The following is a 20,469-nucleotide window of genomic DNA, read 5'->3' as shown; positions in this document are numbered from 1 at the left end:
TAATGATCAATCAACAAGGAAATTTTCAAACATGCTAAGTGGGTGCATTTCAATTAGACTGTAAGGTTCAAGACATTTTCCCTATTGCTTAAACACGTTAAAAAAAAAAGTCTGTCAAATAAAGCATTTTATTTTAAAGGAATGGGAGGAAACTGGATTTACGTAAAATCTCCCAGGCATTCTGTAGCCTTTTTACTCTGATGACTTGCTTAATGCTTAAAATAATAATTTATATAGGTATCTAAGGTATTATACAGGTACTACCTTGGCAAAGCAACAAACATGATTATTCTTAAGAAAGAATTGGTCACACTTCTATCATACCTGTTTAAAACTATGTTTGTATTCTTTGCAAGCAGTTTCTACTGTAAACTTTGTACTGAAAATATTACAAAGTTTTGCACCATAACCATTGCGACCACCTGTAAGAACAATTAAATGTGAAAGGTTTAATGAAAACAATTTTAAAGGGACTTTGTTAACTCACGTACCATAGGGCAGGTCTGTTGCAAAACAGTTTCCACTTTTTAATCATTGATTGAATATTTCAAAGTATATTTAGATTTTTCATTTAAAGAAACATACAATTAAGATTTAGCACATACAGTAATATAATTAAAATACACATTTTGTATCTTCATAACAATTTTTAAAAAATTAAGCACTGTATCTTCAAACAATCCAGTAAGTCTATGTGAGTATGAATCTGAGCTTTCTATCACAGTCACTTCTATTACAAAACTCTAATCTATTAACTTCCTAGAACTTTGGTTTTGGAAAAAAATCATCTTTGGGGAAATGTAGTAAGTAGAAAAACAACTGGCTATGGTCAAAGCACTTTCAACTCTATAGAGTCTAGACTTTCAATCTTGACTCAAAGAAGACGGTTTAAAAGTAATTTGATTGATACCAAAAGACATGGTGCTTATGTAAAAACAAATTCACACATACAGGAATCATATGCATCTTACTTTCATCAGTACTCTAATTCAAAACCCGAACTCTCAGCCAGGTTAGACAGAGTTCCAGGAGTTCTAGCAGAAGTCAGTGTGCTACGAGCTAAGTGTCTAGAATCAGGACAACAGTAATACATGATAGTGTTTATAGATATTAATTCTAAAAAGGATTTTCTCACAACAAAACTAGAAAAGCTTCCTTTTCTGTAATATCTTATACAGAACTAGTAACAGACTTCTATGGTAAGAGAGAAGTATTTCTCAATAAAAATTCCCATCAGCCATTCAGACTTTACCTGTTACTTTTTTCTCATCATCGTCATAGTTACTGGATGTTAAAAGCTGTCCAAAAATTAATGCAGGAACATAAACTTTCTCTACTTTGTGTTCTACTACTGGAATGCCTTTCCCATTATTCCAAATGCTTATAATGTTAGATTCACTGTAAATAAACAAGCAGAGTTTGGAGCTTAAAATAGTTTAACGATAAATCAATTAATTTCCATCAAAAGTAAAGTGACCCAGAATAAACATGAATGATTACAAGCAAAAGGCCAGCCATTACCAATTGGAAGACACTCACTCATCTTTCAAGAAAACCCTTGCTGAGGACACACGTTACCATCCCTGAGTCGTAACTCTAATTAGGGTCAATAAGTTCTGAAGGTGATACTGCAAAAGTCTCCCAAGAAAACAAAACTCTTCTCAACAGTAAAAGCAGAGAAGCTTGTATAAGAAGCTAGCTATCAATTCCACTTTCTCTTCATACATAGGAGCCATGACCTTTATGCTTCTTCCCGCCAGTCGACCCCCTGTGACCACAGGCTCTGCGGGGCTAGCAGCCACAGCCACTTTCACCTCCCACCCGACTGCTGAGGAGTGCAGACAGCAAAGGAGAGCTGCCTGGGATATGCCCACTCTCCATCTAAATGTTAGAGGGTGCTTATCCTGTAGCAATCACTGTTAGACTAAAAAGCACATCATTCTCTTTCCCCAAATCAGCAAACCAACTTTTCTTTCCCTCACTTTTCACAATACAGGTTCAACTCTCTGAATCAAGTGGACTCAAACTTTGTTATTTTTATTCATATCTCCTGATCATTAAGAGATGAGTTTAATGTTTTAAACTCAGTTTGTCCTATTAGATTTGTTTCATCACTATCCAATCTTCCTTCATTCCAAATGCCACTGTATGAGTCTAAATTAGTTATTACCTTAAATACTGATTACTGCAACACAGCTAAGAACAGAACTAGCCACTCCCTTTAAATACATTCTTCATAACAATGATGGACTTACCACAGCTTTCATAACACTATTTTTTGCACCAGGACACAACAGTAGCTCCATGCTTTCTATGAAATCAAGCTTAGCAGTTCTCTATTGCATGTTTAAGGCCCTTAGGCATACCCCTACTTGCAGTCAAACTGAACTACTATTCTCTAACGTGCATCATATTTTCCTTCAATACAGTTTTATTACTTTATTACAGTTTTACTCAGTCTCAATTCTTTCATTTCTTCGTCTTTCCTTTGCCTATAAAATCCTTTTCTTCTCTGTCTAGCCAAATTTTACCTTAACTTCAATAATCAATTTACGACTTCTGTCCTCCCAGCCTAAAATAATGTTTTCCAACATTCCTTATATTGAAACTTGCCAAAAAAAAAATCTAAATTATTTACTAGGGACCTCAGGACATAATTAGGTTATCTAATGTGTGGGTATACACTCTTTACAGAATATACAGCTAAATATTTAAATATGTAACAGTTCAAATGAGCTACTGTACTTTACCTTGCGTGTCCCATATCCCGAGGTCAAGAGTGAAGCCTTGAAAACAAGGGCCCTGTACTGCATTATTTTTTTAAATATTGAAATAGTTCCTAGCTTGAGTTTAAAACCTGTAACTTATTAATTTTTTTTTTTTTTTACACAAGACACTTCACGGAGTTTAAAACTAATAGAGAACAATTCTGAAGGAAACGAAAGATAATGGATGGAAAATTATAGATCTTAAACATCTCAGAATGACACTAAAGTCAATATACTCATGAAAAAAATCCTTAAAATCTTTTCATCCTACTTAGCATATATAGTACTATAATTAAAATAAGGCACTTTGTAAATTCATTATCTTCACAGTTTCAAAAAAATAAGACGATACCTCATATATTCTATAAGCCTATATGAGTATGAAACTAAAACTTTCTATCAAAGTCACCTCTCTATTAAAAAAATTTCAGTTTATTTTACTTCTGAGGTCTGGAACTTATTTCTATAATCTCTAAACAATGATTCAGAATTATATAACTGCATTTTTTGCTCCATCAATAATCTTCACAGAAGTATTAAAAGAATGATGTGCTTGAATAAGCTACAAATAAAATTCCAAAATAATTAAAGCTAAAAAGAAACTTGGGAAACAAGCTGAATATCCAATATTCATCAACTGGAAAGAGGTTAATTATGATATATTGACATAACACTTAAGGATAGTTAAAAGAATTAAGTAGATTTATGTAAGTTAATAAGGAAGGCTGTCCTCAGTATGTAAAATAGAAAGGTACAAAACAGTATATAGAAAGCAATTTTTTAAATGTATACATACTGTATATTCTCTATGAGTGTACATTTTGTGGAAAGCTACAGCTTTAAGAATTTCAACCCTAAATAAATAAGAATACTTAAGCTAGAGAAATAATTAGAACTCTGGTTATTGTGCTTTTCACATTTGTTAGTTTTTAATCAAATTGATGCCATCAAGTAAGCTGTTTCAATACTAACCATTACACTATACTATTTAATGGGTTTTAAACTCCCCTGTGAGAAGTTGCTTCAAATTCTCTAGCTTCTTGGAACTGCTGTCCAAATCCTATACAGCATCCCTTGCTGACCTATTCCTGTCTCTTTTACAACTACGGCTTTGTACTTAAACTTTATCTCCATGTCACAGAGTACTATCGAAAGAGCTAAGCTAGACGGTGTACACTCCACATTTGACCCATTCACTACTAAAATGTAACCTTTCTTTCACACACAGAGTTCATGAACACACATGCACAAAGAAAAATAAAGTCTGCTACATAAAAGAATGCAAAAGAGAAAGAGCACTAGTTACCCAGAATTACTTTATCCAGAACCTGGAATAAAGTAGAGCTTGTCACTGTGAGCCACTATTTGGTCTACATAACTGTTTTATAGCTCACTTCTTAATCACTTCGCTATAATGGGATTCTATCTAAGCTGTTTTTTAACTGCACATTGCTGGATCAATGTGGCCAAAACAATTAAGATAAAAGAATCAAATAACTGTAACCATGTTCATCAAGAATGTATTTTTAAAAAGGACTTCCTTAGTTTTCAGTCAGTTCTGATTTTTAAAAAAGCATGAAGATATTAAGCATTAAACATCTATTACTCCATACTACCCTCCTAAAATATAATTATTTTTAACTGACAATTTCCTAACTATGGAAGAAAAGAAATCTTGACAGCTAAAATTTCCTTAAAACTATCTTAAATGTCTGCATAAGTTGTAACTTTTAAGTGTCCATCATACCATACCACTTACTTTTAAGTATGCATCTTACCATATAAATTCTCAGTATAGTGTATTCATTATAGAAATGATGCAAGTAAAAAATAAGAAAGGAAGAAAAAGAAAATCAAAAGCTTCAATAGTATAGTTATGTAGTAATATTTTCATATAAGATATAGTCAACTTCATTGTATAACCAAATATAAATTATATTTTTATTATATCACTTATCTTAACTATGCCCTCTGAAATTAGATTATTGACAATAAAGTTGTAACTGAATTATTAAACTTTCATGTTAAGGAAAAAAATCTTAAAAATCATTCTAACCTACTAATGAAATTACAAGGGATAAATATAATATCTTACAAAAGGCATACTGGCGAAAATAGCATAAACATAAAAACTATATTTTGAACTTAGAACTTTATTATTTTCACACCTCCCTCAGTCCTCCAAAGAGAAAAAAGTCACCATAGTGATTAGCTGAATACCTGGTACATACTCTATACTACCAGCAGTTCCCAATTTACAAAAGATGTTATAAATAATGGAAAAGCCTAAATGTTGGTTATGAAAGAATACATTTAATCCATAATGCAACTGGAATAGTACTAACGATAGTGCACTTGACCTTGAGTACCAAAGCAAAAGGAAAAAATACCCAGTGATTATTCTAGCAGCTGAAACAGCATCCACAGCACCAGAGAAGGAGAAAAATGGTCTCTGAGAGCTCCCATCAGAAAGTACTTTGGAGAAAAAGACTCTGAACAACAGAGGAATCTAACAGGACAGCATTCTGGCTAAAAGAGGTAAGAATAACAGGGTCTCGAGCAATAGGAAACTAACTGTATGAATTATTCATTTGAGACACGTTCGTAAACTGGGGCTACTGAATAAAACAGCTTAGCATAAAAAGTTAACCTTGAAATATACTTACGGATCAATAGAGACTTTAATACAGGTCATGTTCTTATCCCTCTGTTTATTATCAGCTGCATTAACTACAAAAATAAATATTTTGGTGAGTAATATACAAAAAGTTAGAATAACCAGACACACGTGACATAAGCAAGCATATGGTTGCAAGCGCATCGCTACTGAATATAAGTATTTACATATGGTAATAGTTAAAATGACTACTGGTAACTTCTACTACAAAGCCTTATTTTCCAAATAATATTCTTAAATTTATGTCACACTAAATTACTATTATGTCTTCTACAAAACAAGGTGTGGGGTAGGTGGGGGAATGATTTTGTGATATACAAAAACAAACATTTGCAGTTTACAATCCCCTATCCAGGTCTAAAAGTTAAAAATCGGGTTTAATTATATTTTATCTTGGTAACAAATAACTACTTTCTCTTGATCTCCTTCAATAAACTACTGATTTTATAGACAGAATGAGCTGAAACCAGTTGTTTTTGAATTAGAAAGGCACTCTTTAGCATCCACAGAAATCAAAATACTAAATGCTATGAACTATAACTGATAATATTTGCATACATTAACCATGGCTTCAGTAAAATTTGAACACAAGCTAGCTATAAAACTGAACTTCAATCACAGAAGGAATATGTTCCTGATAAACACTGTATAACCTGAAAGTAAAGCTGGCAGATAGTTGTGAGATGAGCAAAAGTACAAAACGTACAAACCTAAGTAACCAGTTTTACTCTTTTTCCCAAAGACAAGAAGAAGCTTCGCAAGACCCACACAACCCTGGCAGGAAACCCAGTGGCATGATGCATCTGTGAGGCTAAAAACATTCCCAAAGTCTGAGTACTCCCCAGGAGTCAATTACACATCAACATTTCATTGTGACTGAATTAACTGTGTGATTTGGAAAGCACAGAGGTATTTGGAACAAGGGTTGTTAAACTTGGTTGCCCAACAGAAATAAATACCTAATGTGTTGTTTAGAAACACAATTTTACGTGTCTCACCCAAAAATAACTGAATCTGCAAAGATCAGGCCCTGGAATCTATCTTTAACATCCCCTCCCTGGCGACTGGGATGTAATCAACCCCAAGACAACTGCACAGACAGGACCAGACACTAACCTTGGGGTTACTGACCAAATACAATACACGCATTTTACAGATGAACAAAGCAAAACACAAAGACATAATGTCCAGAAATATGAACGTATTACAGCAGGTAACAGATTTTCTGAAGAATATTTATACTCAACATAAAAACCTGAGATATGCCTCTAAAATTTATAAGTTTGGCTTTACATACCCAGGAACATTATGAATGATATCAATAGAAACAAATTCATTAAATCTTAAACAAATACTCACCCAAAATTTCATCAAAGATCTTATATAAACCCGGCACAAAGGTAACCTCTCTGCAATTCATTCCTACATCTTCATCATATACCCACATGAGCTGCATTGAGAAAGAAATTCAAAAGAATTTATGGAGTAAAATTTTACAAAACATAGACCTGTATTTGTCATTTACACTGTAAATACTTAGGTCTTCAAAGTAGAAAAACATATTACTTCAGTCACAAGTAACCTTACTGAATCCATGTTCAATTTAAATAGCCTATAAATTGAGAAATTGTTTGTTTTATATCAAGTCTGTCTTCTTACTCATAAAGTCAGCTTTAATGTAAGGCACCAAAAATTGTTAGAAAAAAAATCATATTTACTTTATACTTTTGCTTCCCGTGTTATATTTTCTAATAAATAAGCAGCATGGAGTAAAACAGCATGAATGCAGCATGATGTTAGAGTCAAAGATATCTAGCTATGACTCCCAGCTCTCACTAGTTGAGGGATCTGAGCAAGTCACTTAAAAAAAAGAGAGAAATCTATTTAAACTTCAGTGTCTTATAGAATGGAGAAAACAGTGCCAGCTTTCCAAAATTGCTAGAATCAAATAAGATATTAACTGTAAGCCAAGTAAGTATTAAACAATAGTCAATGTGTACATACAAATTCTATAATTTAAAATAAACCACAGCCAGAACTTAAGAACTTTTAGGAAGTTCATACAGCACCATTTTACTATACACATCCCCACACTCTACACTTCTGTTTTTATCTCCTAGTTTTATAATCTCTAGGAGGAAATGGAGACATTTCTGCCTCTTAGATCACTCTCCCTACTTTGTGTTATTACCAGAGACATGAAATTATGTATTCACAAGCCATATAATCACAAAAATGTTATTCAGTAGATACAGATATATATTAAATTTTACTGAAATTAGATGACTACCTGTGTCAATGGCTCCACTGACCCAATGTACGTATCAGGACGAAGGAGAATATGTTCGAGTTGTGTCTTTTTCTGATACACTCTCTCGACAGACAACTTCTTTGAAGAATCATTTTTGTTTGCAGTTTCTGACTCTTCCTTTTTTGCAGCATTGTTCTGATCAAAAAGAGTCTAAAATTAACCAAAAAATCAAATTTAAATAACCTACCAAAGGGTAAACTAAAATGTATATGGACACATGACATTATTTTGTTGTTAAAGAGAAAACCTATCCTTCAGGCTCATTTTTATTAAGTTATTTTAAAAAATCAACCCTGAATATTCATTAGAAGGACTGATGGTGACACTCTAATACTTAGCCATCTGATGCAAAGAGTCGACTCACTGGAAAAGATGCTGATGCTGGGAAAGATTGAGGGCCGGAGGAGAAGGGGGTGACAAAGAATGAGATGGCTGGATAGAATCACTGACTCAATGGACGTGAGTTTGAGCAAGCTCTGGGAGACAGTGAAGGACAGGGAAGCCTGGCACGCTGCAGTCCATGGGGTCGCCAAGAGTCGGACATGACTTAGCAACTAAACAACAGAAAGAACACAGGTCTATTCACTGACAGTTTAGTTCTTTTGTAATATAGTGTGAAACTGCAGTTTTGACCGAACCCAGAAAGTAGGTCAACATAGACACCAGAGCTGCTAGAACAGCTAACAACTATTCAATCAAGAAATAAATATTTCCCAATTCTATAAGATACAAGATTAACGTTGCAGTCCTCAAAACTTTCCCTGAGAAGGACTTCCCGGGTGGTCCCGTGGTTAAGAATTCACTTGCCAATGCAGGAGACACGGGTTCAATCCCTGGTCCAGGAAGACCACACCCCGCACAGCAGCTAATCCCAGTGCTGCAGAAGAGAAGCCCGTGCAGTGCAGAGCCACCCGCTGCAGCTGGAGAGCAGCACGGGCCCTCGACACCGCCGCGATGACCCAGCACTGCCCAAAGTCAGTTCAGTAATTAGTTTTTAAAAACTTTCCAAGGAACGTCCGTTCTTATCAGGTTATAGGCTGGCAAGGACTGAACCTGGCTGACAGCAGGGGTCCCAAAAGCTCACAGATACAAGTTCCCCACCATTAAGCCACTGAAGACTACAGTAAAGAGGGGCCAGAAATAGTAGCCTATGTATGTAATTCTCTTCTTTGCCAATTCCATGGAGGCAGAAGTTGTAATTTTAATTCTTACAGCAGATAAGGATTTAAAAAAAAAATTTCTGCAGGCTGCAGATTTCCCTGCTTTTTTTTAATAGCAGCAAGGAAAACATCTTTCTACTTCTAGAACTCCCTAATGCTGACAAATTAGATATCTCACTAAGAGAGAGTTATTATGATGGCCTATCTTTTTGAGTCCCAAAGTAACTCAAGACACAGTGAGATATTTTCATAGGTCTTTGAATTTTAGTAGAAATGAAACAGAAAACAAACAATGGGAGATGGAGAGATTTTGTGCATTTCAACAAGCAAGCAACACACCACTTCAATTTGAGACTTAAACATATCCATACCATCATCTTTAAAGTTATTATATTTTTAAAAGCAGGGCAAATGTACATTTAAAAATCAAAATACATGACCTCTGAGTAGACTAAACCTTAGCAAGCTTTTAACAAACAAAACCTATGGAAATCCAAGCATCAATTATAATCTTTGATTGCCATAAATTTTACATAAAATGATTTTCTTACATATTCTTTGATTTATATGGTTACCCATTAACACTGCTCAGAGTCAATTAAAAATAGCTTTGGACATAAGAAAATAATTATTTCATAGTCTTCATATTCTGTTTATGTCAAGTTAGTTGGATGATGAACTAGCGGGCCAGAAAAATGAACTGTATTTTTAAAATGTCAATCTCCAAATCTCATTGATGTTCCTCGCTTTTTTAGATAATTCATAGAAATTAATTTAACAATAAAAACATAACTGATTATATTAATGGATCCTCAGAATAGTTAGAATATCATACTTACTAAGATCACATTCTTTAAGTGCTTAAGAATAATAAATACCATGCATTCAAAGGTGGATAACAGTAACCTCTTACCATTAACTTAGAACTGTTTGCAAGTTTGGCTTAAAGTTATATGGAACTTATAATAACCATGCAAGTAAGGCTTTCCTATCTCAGGCTACTCTTCCAAAACAAATCCCACCACAAAGAAAACATTTGTAAGATTAGACTCTCACAAAGGCCCAGGGTTACCTAATCTGGGCTCTGCATTTGGCCCTGATAACACTGAGATACAGCCCAGAGGATCACAGAGAGTCAGACCTGACTGAAACAACTTAGCATGCACACAGACACGCAAAGTGGCACACAGACACGCAAAGTGGCACACAGACACGCAAAGTGGCACACAGGCATGGAAAACAGGGTGAAACCTACCTCACTCGTCCTCCCAAGTGGGTGCCTGAGAATAGGGAATGTATGGTTTGCACCTACCAGATCCCTATCAATTTCAAAAAGTTGTCATTTTTGCTGGAATAAACTCTCAAAAGTCAGAGAGTATGCAAAAAGCAGTCGCCTTTGTCAGATTACTATTTGTAATTTTCCAAAGGAATAATACATAGATATTAAAAAATAAGTGTGATGATATACTTAAAGCATTTTATGCCAAAATATTTCTTCCTAAATATCATACAACAGATGTTGAGGAAAGGAAAAAAGGTATCATTCTATCTAAAGTAGTGAAAAGCATTAAGAAATACACATTATCTATAGAATATCACAATAAAACAGATGGCTTGTAGATATTTCAAATCAATTCACAATGAAGATTTTAAATAATTTCAAAACTTCATGTAAACTTTTAAACCTATTTCATTGAGTAAACACTTAATTGCCTATACCAAAAAATAACTATGTTAATTATAAATTTCTCTTACTATAACTTTTATGTGAAATTGTACATAATCAAGTATTTTTAAATCAGTAGCTTATTAAAACTATACTGTTTAGGGCATCCCTGATGGCTCAGTGGTAAAGAATTTGCCTGCCAGTGCAGGAGACCTGGGTTTGATCCCTGGTCTGGGAAGCTCCCTCATGCCATGGAATACAGCTAAGCCTGCGAGCCACAACTCCTGAGCCCTTATGCCCTAGAGGCTGTCCTCTGCAACCACAGAAGCTACCACAATCAGAAGCTCGCACACCACAGCTAGAGAGAAGCCCTCGCTCGTAGCAACTAGAGAAAATCCTGCACAGCCATAAACAAATTGCTTTTTTATAAAACTATAGTGTTTAGAGAATAAAATTACAAAAACATATTTAAAAATATGAGTCCATTTTCATCAGAAAAAATCATACACAATATATACATGCCTAGGGAAAATATGAAATATACCCAATAGAATATCCACAAAAATTACTAGTGAGAAGTAGAAAAGCTTTTCATTTTCTCTCCTGGTAGACATTTTCTAATCTTCTACAGTGAGCATATATTACAGTCTTCAAAAGCTTATTAATCCATGTATATGGAGACATAGTTAAGCAAGAGCAATGCTGAAGGTGTCTTTTTCTTCTAGAGGCACTGTCTGTCCTACTTACTGCTTCTGCAGCCCCCACTTTCTCACCAGGATCTAGGCAAAAAGGTAAGAGAAGCCAGAACAATCAAGCCCAGGGGTCCCGGCAATGGGGTCCTGGCAGGAGTCCACACCGCGGTTGGACCTATCTGTACCTTCCTACCCTCCACAAGCAGCAGCCTGCACTGCTCACTGACTCCAGGCAGTAAACCCAGGAGGCTCTCCCCTGAACGGTCTATCAGCTTTTCTGAGAGAAGCCTGGATTAATGGTCTCTAGCAGCTCCTGTTTATTATTAGAAAGTTGCCCCTTGAATATTGTCCAAGCCACTAAAAATCAAAATCTGAGAAGAAGGGAAGAGAGGGCAATTCTATACCCTTTAATGGGATGACCTGATCCCTTGAACAAACAGATGTAAATACAACATCCTAAGCCTGAGAACAGAGAAATTAAATGAAAAAAGTTCATTGATCACTTTCCCCACAGTAATTATTACCACTATCTCAAGCTCTTAAAAAGAAAGTCACTCTTGAGTAGAAATTCAGTTTAAACACTGTTGCTGAGAATATTCAGAAAAAAGATCAAGAAATTAGCTTCAACACAAATAGTCCAGCAAGCTCACAGCTACGTTTCTGAAAAGTGCTCTGAGTGCCACCCATGGAAAGGAGAGTGGCACATAGTTGATACCTCTGCATGCAGTCACTTCAGTCATGTCTGACTCTGCGACCCCACGGACTGTAGCCCATTGGGCTCCTCTGTCCATGGAATTCTCCAGACACGAGTACTGGAGTGGGTTGCCATTTCCTACTCCAGGGGATCTTCCAGACCCCGGGATCAAACCTGTGTTTCTTACATCTCCTGCACTGGAGGGCAGGTTCTTTACCACTGTGCCGCCTGTGAAGCCCCTTCAATACCTATAGGCTAAGAGAATTAGGCTTATTCTCAACACTGAAAACAAGGGGTCTTCAGATTAAAAAATTATTCAACCTTTTCTTATCCTGTATGCTCACAGTATTTGTACTATGTAAAGTATTGTTTTATAATATCTTGTACTATAGTAACTACACTAAGTATTTCACATTGAATAAAAATTAACAGTATGCCCTCAAAAATAATCAACAGCCAGGAGCATTCTGAATAAATTTTCTTTAGGGTTTGATAAAATTGAAATCTTAGGAGTTAAGTTTATCTGTAATTTATTTTATTGTCTTTGTGTGGACAAATAAAACTATTTATAGCAGTAAATCAGAGAAGGCAATGGCACCCCACTCCAGTACTCTTGCCTGGAAAATCCCATGGATGGAGGAGCCTGGTAGGCTGCAGTCCATGGGGTCGCTAGCAGTCAGGCACAACTGAGCGACTTCACTTTCGCTTTTCACTTTCATGCACTGGAGAAGGAAATGGCAACCCACTCCAGTGTTCTTGCCTGGAGAATCCCAGAGACAGTGGGCCCCCATCTATGGGGTCGCACAGAGTCGGACCTGACTGAAGCGACTTAGCAGCAGCAGTAGCAGCAGCAGCATAGCAGTAAATAATGGAATCTAAGCACTGAGGGCAACATTTTCACTCCCACATATTGCTAAAGACAATGAAAGTGCAAAGAAAACCCATGTTAAAACATTCTCCATATATCTACAATTTTGATTTGTGATTAATCATGTGATTTATACATATGATGATGCTATAACTGACTTTTTCTAAAGTTCAAAAGCTGACTGCCATGTTAAACAATGCACTAATGCACTGAGAATTTTTAAATTATAATGAAAATGTCAAAATATATAAAAATCTATTTTAAAATATTAATATATTTATAGCATTTTTGCAACATTGCTAACTTCTAATAAAACAGTATAGATTTAATAATTATCAGATACAACCTTTATCAAGAATATTTCTCAAGTACTAGAAAGGAAAAATTTTCAATAAAACAAACTCTTAATTTCAGAAAGTATGTATCAAGATCATTCTGTAAAAAGAAAGATTCTTCCATTTACAGAGCGGTCACCTGATACACAGCAATTTGGGGCAATCACTCATAGTTTGTTTTTCTGTGGGAGAAAGAACTGCTGCCAAAGAGGGAAAGGAGATGGTTTGCCAGTTGGTGCAAAAAAAAGGAACTGAACCACTCCTTCACACTGCTGCTGCTGCTAAGCCGCTTCAGTCGTGTCCAGCTCTGTGCGACCCCACAGACGGCAGCCCACCAGGCTCCCCCATCCCTGGGATTCTCCAGGCAAGAACATTGGAGTGGGTTAGAGGCAGAGAAATCTCACCAGCACCAAGCCAACAGGAGGTGGACCAGCAAAAGCTTAGCAACAAGCCTCCTATATCTTCTACAGACTCCCTCAGCGTCCCTATCACAACTTCATAATAGGGCCTCCTCTTCTCTCCCTCAAGGCTGCCAGGCTTTGATATTCATTTTATCACCCATATGACCCTCACCCATATAACCATGGAGAGGGCCATGCTATCTACCCACCATTAATAAAAACAAAAATCACAATGTGTCTCCAGAAATGCCCTCCCAAACCAAGGGACAGGAGAGAAGTTAGAAGAGGAGGGATACTTTAATATCATAAGAAATGCTTAAATGTCCACAGTGAAAATAAAACATACTTTCTCTAAAAAGAATCCAAATCAGAAAGAAGTAAAACTGTCACTAATTGAAGAGGAAATGATATTATGTAGAGAAAACCCTAAAGACTCCACCGTAAAATTATTAGAACTAACGAACAAATTTAGGAAAGCTGCTAGATACAAAATCAAAAATCCACTGTGTTTCTGTAAACTAACAGTGAACTGTCAGGAATTGAGAAAACAATCTCACTTATAATGGCAACAACAAAAATTAAAATACCAGGAATATATATATATGTTATATATAAATAATATATAATAATATATATAACATATAATAATATTGTATACATATATATCATATATACTCTGTGCAGCATGCAGGATCTTAGTTTCCCAACCAGGGATCGAACCCACACCCCCTGCAGTGGGAGTGTGGAGTCTTAACCACTGGATGGCCAGGTAAGTCCCTACCTAGGAATAAATTTAAACAAGGAGGAAAAAGACCTCAATATTGAAAACTGTAAGACACTGATTAAAGAAATTGAAGACAAAAATAAATGGAAAGAAATTCTATGTTCATGGAATAGAAGAATTAATATTGCTAAAATGTCCAATTTCCCAAGGCAATCTTGAAGATTCAATGTAACTCATATCAACATTCCAACACTTTTCACAGAAATAGAATAAAGAATGGTAAAATATATATGGAGCCACACAACTGAACTGCCCAAGCAATCTTGAAAAGGGACAAAGCTGGAGCATCACACACCCAAATTTAAACCTTGATTATAGGGACTTCCCGGGGGCTTCCCCAGTGGCTCTGTCAGTAAAGAACCTGCCTGCAATGCAGGAGACCCAGGTTTGATCCCTGGGTCAGGAAGATCCCCTGGAGAAGGAAATGGCAACCCACTCCAGTGTTCTTGCCTGGAGAATCCCATGGACAGAGGAGGCGGGTGGGCTGCAGTCCATGGGGCCGCAGAGTTGGACTTGACCGAGTGACTAACTTTCACTTCTGCCTGGCAGCCCAGTGGTTATGACTCTGCACTCCCAGTGCAGGGGAACTAGGATGCCACATACCCCATGGCTCAGGCAAAAAAAGAAACAAAAACTAACTGTATCACTTATTTACAAAGTAATATAGTAATCAAAACAGTGTGGTAATAGCATTAAAAAAAAAAAAAAAAAAGACAAATCAGTGGAACAGAACAGACCCCAGAAATAAACACATGCCTATATGGGCAATTACTTTACGACAAAGTTGGCAAGAATACACACTGGGAAAAGGACAGTCTCTTCAAGAAGTGGTGTTGAGGGACTTCCCTGGTGGCTCAGTGGTAAGGAATCTGCCTGCCAGTGCAGGAGACAAGGGTTTGATCCCTGATCTGGGAAGATCCTCCATGCCACAGAACAGGTAAGCCCATGAGCCACAACTGCTGAGCCTGCGCTCTAGAGCCCGGGAGCCACAACTGCTGAGCCCAGGGCACCCCAGAGCCCGTGCTCCCCAACGAGAGAGGCCACCACGGGGAGACGCCACACAGCAATGAGGGGAGCCTCCGCTCCCAGCAACGAAAACCCAGCGCAGCCAAAAATAAAACTGCAAATAAGTGGTGCTGAGAAAAAAAGGACAGCCACATGCAAAAAAATGAAACTGGACTCCTATCTTACACCATACAAAAAAAAAAAAACACAAGATGATTAAAGACTTGAATGTAAGACCTGAAACCAAAAAGTCCTAGAAGAAAACCAGGAGTACACGCTGTGACATCAGTCTAGGCGATGTTTTTTTTTTTACTTGACCCCCAAAGCAAAAATAAACATGTAAGACCACAACAAACTAGAAAGCTCTGCACAGCAAAGGAAAACCATTGAACTTAAAAGGCAAACCACTGACTGGGAGAAAGTACTTGTAAACCATATACCTGATAGAGAGTTAATATTCAAAATAGAGAAAGAATTCACACAACTCAAGAGCAAAAAATAGATTCATTAAAAACTGGGCAGCAGATTAGATAAATAGACATTTTTCCAAAGATGACACATGGCCAACAGGTATATGAAAGGTGCTCAACACCACTAATCTCAGGGAAATGCAAATCAAAACCACAGTGAGACACCACTTCACACCTGTTAGAATGCTTATTATTGAAATAACAAGTATTGGCAGAATGTGGAGAAAAGGACCCCTTGTGTACATTGGTGTACATTCTGTACACTGGTGTAGTCACTATCTAAAATAACATGAAAGTCCCTGAGAAAATTTAAAATAGAATTACCATATGATCCAGCAACTCCACTCCTGGGTATTTACATGAGGAAAATGAAAACACTAATTTGAAAGATATATGCACCCCCAGGTTCACTGCAGCATTGTTTACAAAAGCTAAGACAAGGAAGCAACATAAATGTCCATCAGTGAATGAATGGAAAAAGAAAATGTGGTGTTTATATACAGTGGAATATTATTAAGTCATAAAAAAGAATGAAATCTTGGCATTTGGACCAACATGGGTAGATTTAAAGAGGATTCGCATTTAGTGAAATAAGTCAGAGAAAGACAAAAATACTGTACAATCTTATATTTGGAATTTAAAGCAAAACAAAAAACCAATCTGTATCTATTTATTCATAGATACAGAGAACAAATTAGTGGTTGCCAGAGTTGAGGGCGGGGAGGGGAATAGGTGAAGGTGGTCAAAAAGTACAAACTTCCAGTTATAAAATAACTAAGTCCTGGGATGTAATGCACAGAAAGGCAACTATAGTTAACAGCACCATGTTGTACAGTTAATAATATTGTGTTGTTAAGAGTAGGTTTAAAAATTTTCATCACAAGGAAAAAAATATGTAACCATGTATGGTGATATTAACTAGACTCATTGTGACGATCATTTTGCAATACAAAAATTTTCTCTGACTCGAAAATACTAATCACTGAATTTTTTTTTAATATAAAGAAGGGGAATACAAGTGTGTGTGTGTATCTGTGTTCACACGCACACATATGCACACACATGGGCACTCATCTAAGAGTTTACTGTATGCAAAGTATTGCAGGAATTAAATGAATACTCTCAAGCCTCATAAAAGTTCCAGGAAGTAGACACTATTAATAATGATTCCCTTTTTACAGCAAGGAAACTGAGGTTTGAAGAATTTAAGCTAACAAAGTTATTATGGAAAAAGCTGAGTTCTGAAACCAGGTGGTACGATTTTGTAGCCCATATTCTTATAAGGCATCATGCTTACAATGTTATTCAAAATACATATACTTTGAAAAGGAATTATACTCCCTAGTCTTTCATGTGAAAGTAAAAGAAAGGTTATTAGAAAGAGGTACACACATATTCATCAGGAGGCTTTTCTCTTTTTACCTTGTGATATCATCATATCAAAGACAAATTGCTTTGGTTGTAACTTTTTAAGCAGGGGAATGTGTAAAGGATGGTTAAGAACATAGTGAAAGTGAAATGAAAATCGCTCAGTCGTGTCTGATTCTTTGCAACCCCATGGACTGTATAATCCATGGAATTCTCCAGGCCAGCATACTGGAGTGGGTAGCCTTTCCCTTCTCCAGGGGATCTTCCCAACCCAGGGATCAAACCCAGGTCTCCCGCATGGTGGGCAGATTCTTTACTGCTGAGCCACCAGGGAGGCCCGGGAATACTGGAGTGGGTAGCCTATCCCTTTCTCCAGCGGATCTTCCCGACCCAGGAATTGAACCAGGGCCTCCTGCACTGCAGGCAGATTCTTTACCAACTGAGCTATGAGGGAAGCCCATAGGGCTGGTTTAAATCCCAGACTTTGCCTTAGCCATGTAATGCACATTTTGTTACCTAATCTGTAAGCTTGTTTCCATCTCTGGAAATGGCTATAATTTTACTGATCTCCCCTCTTCTTTAAAACTGGGTCCTATTTACATTAAAATTTTTTAAAATACAGAAAAGGTGTATTTTTTTTTAACATACTTAGTAAAATGCAACTGTTGCTACCAGTATTTAATGTATCTGAAACTACTGGTAAACACACTTGCATTCAGAAAAGTTAGAACAGTCTATAAAAACTGTTTCTAAATATTGCAATTAGTTACTTGAGAATGTATCTAAAGAACATTGCAACCTCATCACTTGTCCTAGGGGCAGAAGACTTTTCAGAAGTTAGTATGTAACTATCTAATTGGTTAACAATAACTAAGTTTGGACTAAGTATCCAGCTTATTGCTAAAAACTATAAAAGATACATGGTCTCTGACTTTAAGAGCTGATAATCTAACTGTTAAAACAAAAGTTATCACACAGTAAAAGTTACATTAAAAAGAAGAACATTTATGTTTTATGATCCATAAGGGTAACAAAACTTTGATGAGACTTTGAACTAGCCTTGAAGTGTTATTTAGTCTGGTAAAAAGAAGAGCAAGAGGCAGTCCTATTGGAAGACAAGAACACAAAGTGACAAAAACAAGCGAGATGCCCAGGGTACAAGTGAAGAGCTAAATCTAAGTATGAGGACTGCTGCTGCCACTAAGTCGCTTCAGTCGGGTCCGACTCTGTGCGACCTCATAGACGGCAGCCCACCAGGCTCCCCCGTCCCTGGGATTCTCCAGGCAAGAACACTGGAGTGGGTTGCCATTTCCTTCTCCAATGCACGAAAGTGAAAACTGAAAGTGAAGTCGCTCAGTTGTGTTGGACTTTTAGCGACCCCATGGACTGAAGCCTGCCAGGCTCCTCCGTCCATGACAATATGGACTAAATGTCAATTGGAACATAGATTATAAAAAATTGACTTGAAAGTCTGGTTGAGGAGTTTAGACTTACAAAAATAAGCCATGAAAGCAAAATTTTTAATACAAATATTTAAACAGTATTTATATACACAGTCATGTTTCCTAAACTAGAAATATTCTTGGTCATAAAAGTTTTATATTTCATTCAATTTTACTTTTTAAAAACTCCATGGTTAACAGTAATTTTATACTTAAGAAACTTACATTTTAGAAATACTGAAATATTTACAAATAAAGTGGATTTGCTTTGCTTCAAATAATGAGAAAGGGAAAGGCGAGTGGCCTTGAGCTGATGACCACTGAAGCTTGATGAGCCTCTGCATCATTCTGGCCATCGTAATTGTATAGGCCTAATATTTTCCATGATAATGTTCTTTTTAACCTACCAAATTAGAGTAGTACTGGGAAAAGATGAATATTCATAAAGAGATTGACTGTATTCTAATATTTCCATACATTTATTTTTTGCAACCACTTAAACATGATTAAAGACTGACTGAATGAAATAGATTATTAGTCTACAAATCAAACTTTATAAACTAAAAATTAATTCAAGAAATTGTTTGCTTCGGTGAAGCCTTCACAGCTGTTGTCAATTTTTACTCAAAATAGTTCTACTATAGTACTTATATTTGTCACTTATTAATTTTAAAAAATCTTAAGATACTACAAATGAAACGGAAATCCAGTGCACTATTAAAAGAAATTAATAATGTTCAACCACTGTGCTTTATGGTTTCAGATACTGAAATGTAAACTTCGGTGAAATTTGACCATGTTCACACTACCCGGCAGCACACATCCCGACCCTTGGCGTTGCCACACCCCCAGCTCCCTAAAAAGAACCACAGTATCAGGGACTGATTCCATTTTTACTTCTTCCCATTACCCACAAAGAGGTAGCAACATAACATGTTTCAATAAAGCAAGCAAAATTAACCATCTTCAGAAATAGATGACCTCCACAACAAATTCCTGAACTCTTGCAAAGGAATAAAATGCTTTCACTCTGGCTCAAAGATATTCTGTGTGAAAGCAACTTTACATTTCTTAATGTATGCTTCTTGAGCTTCACTGACAAAGGCAAAAATTTATTAAGCTCAGCAATGTGCTACATATACTGTCTCATTTAATTATCAATGCAACCTTATTTTACAGATGAAGAAATAGGTTTAGAAAGATTAGGCCCCTTTCTGCAGTCTCAGTGACTGTTAAACACACGGACTCCAAATCTACCTCAATCTGACAAAGTCCATGCTCACAACCACTTCCCTATATTGCCCCCGATAAAATTTAACTATGACCACTATGGCCTATGGTCAATGATGTATATTACGGACATAAAGATGCCCACATAATCCAACTTAAATTTAGAGCAAGCATCAAATCTTAAAGTGAACTTATGGAGTGATTACCTTTTTAATAAAGTTCTAATTCAACAGGAGGAAATAATTTATAAATAAAAGTGATTTTTGCTTTAATTTTACTCTATTTCCCTTAATAGTTTTTATAATGAGAAAATATTTAATCAGCAAGTCAATTTTAGTTTTAAATGAATTTTTCTGATTTTGAATGATATCCTCTAAGTTTCATCAAACTTTTTATATGAATGAAAAGAAATTTTTCCATTGAGCATGAATGAAAAAGTGGTCATTTAAACATCTACAAAATTAACTAACAGTAAACAAAATACAGCTTTTAACTGTTAAAGCTAACCAATTCAATCCTGGAGCAGAATATCTACCGTTACAGAGAATCAGCAGTTCTAAGAGGAAACACTGATCCGGCCTCAACAGTTTCAAACAGC

The 20,469-nt window shown here is 36.2% G+C and overlaps 1 protein-coding gene across 1 annotated transcript in view; it reads right to left on the bottom strand.

Annotated features, from left to right (window-relative positions):
* Positions 1-20,469, bottom strand: part of TOP2B (DNA topoisomerase II beta) — a 97,396-nt gene that overhangs the window by 40,113 nt on the left and 36,814 nt on the right. The window contains exons 7-11 of the mRNA XM_040243019.1: positions 7,736-7,906; positions 6,805-6,895; positions 5,435-5,498; positions 1,253-1,398; positions 325-422 (exon numbers count right to left, since the gene is read on the bottom strand). Coding sequence (XP_040098953.1) covers positions 325-422; positions 1,253-1,398; positions 5,435-5,498; positions 6,805-6,895; positions 7,736-7,906 — 570 coding nt within the window. The remainder of the gene's footprint in view (positions 1-324; positions 423-1,252; positions 1,399-5,434; positions 5,499-6,804; positions 6,896-7,735; positions 7,907-20,469) is intronic.

The sequence above is a fragment of the Oryx dammah genome, unplaced genomic scaffold (genome assembly GCF_014754425.2).
Source record: "Oryx dammah isolate SB20612 unplaced genomic scaffold, SCBI_Odam_1.1 HiC_scaffold_7, whole genome shotgun sequence".
NCBI lineage: Eukaryota > Metazoa > Chordata > Mammalia > Artiodactyla > Bovidae > Oryx > Oryx dammah.
The sequence above is the reverse complement of the archived record's forward strand: the minus strand, read 5'-3'. Positions and strand labels throughout refer to the sequence as shown.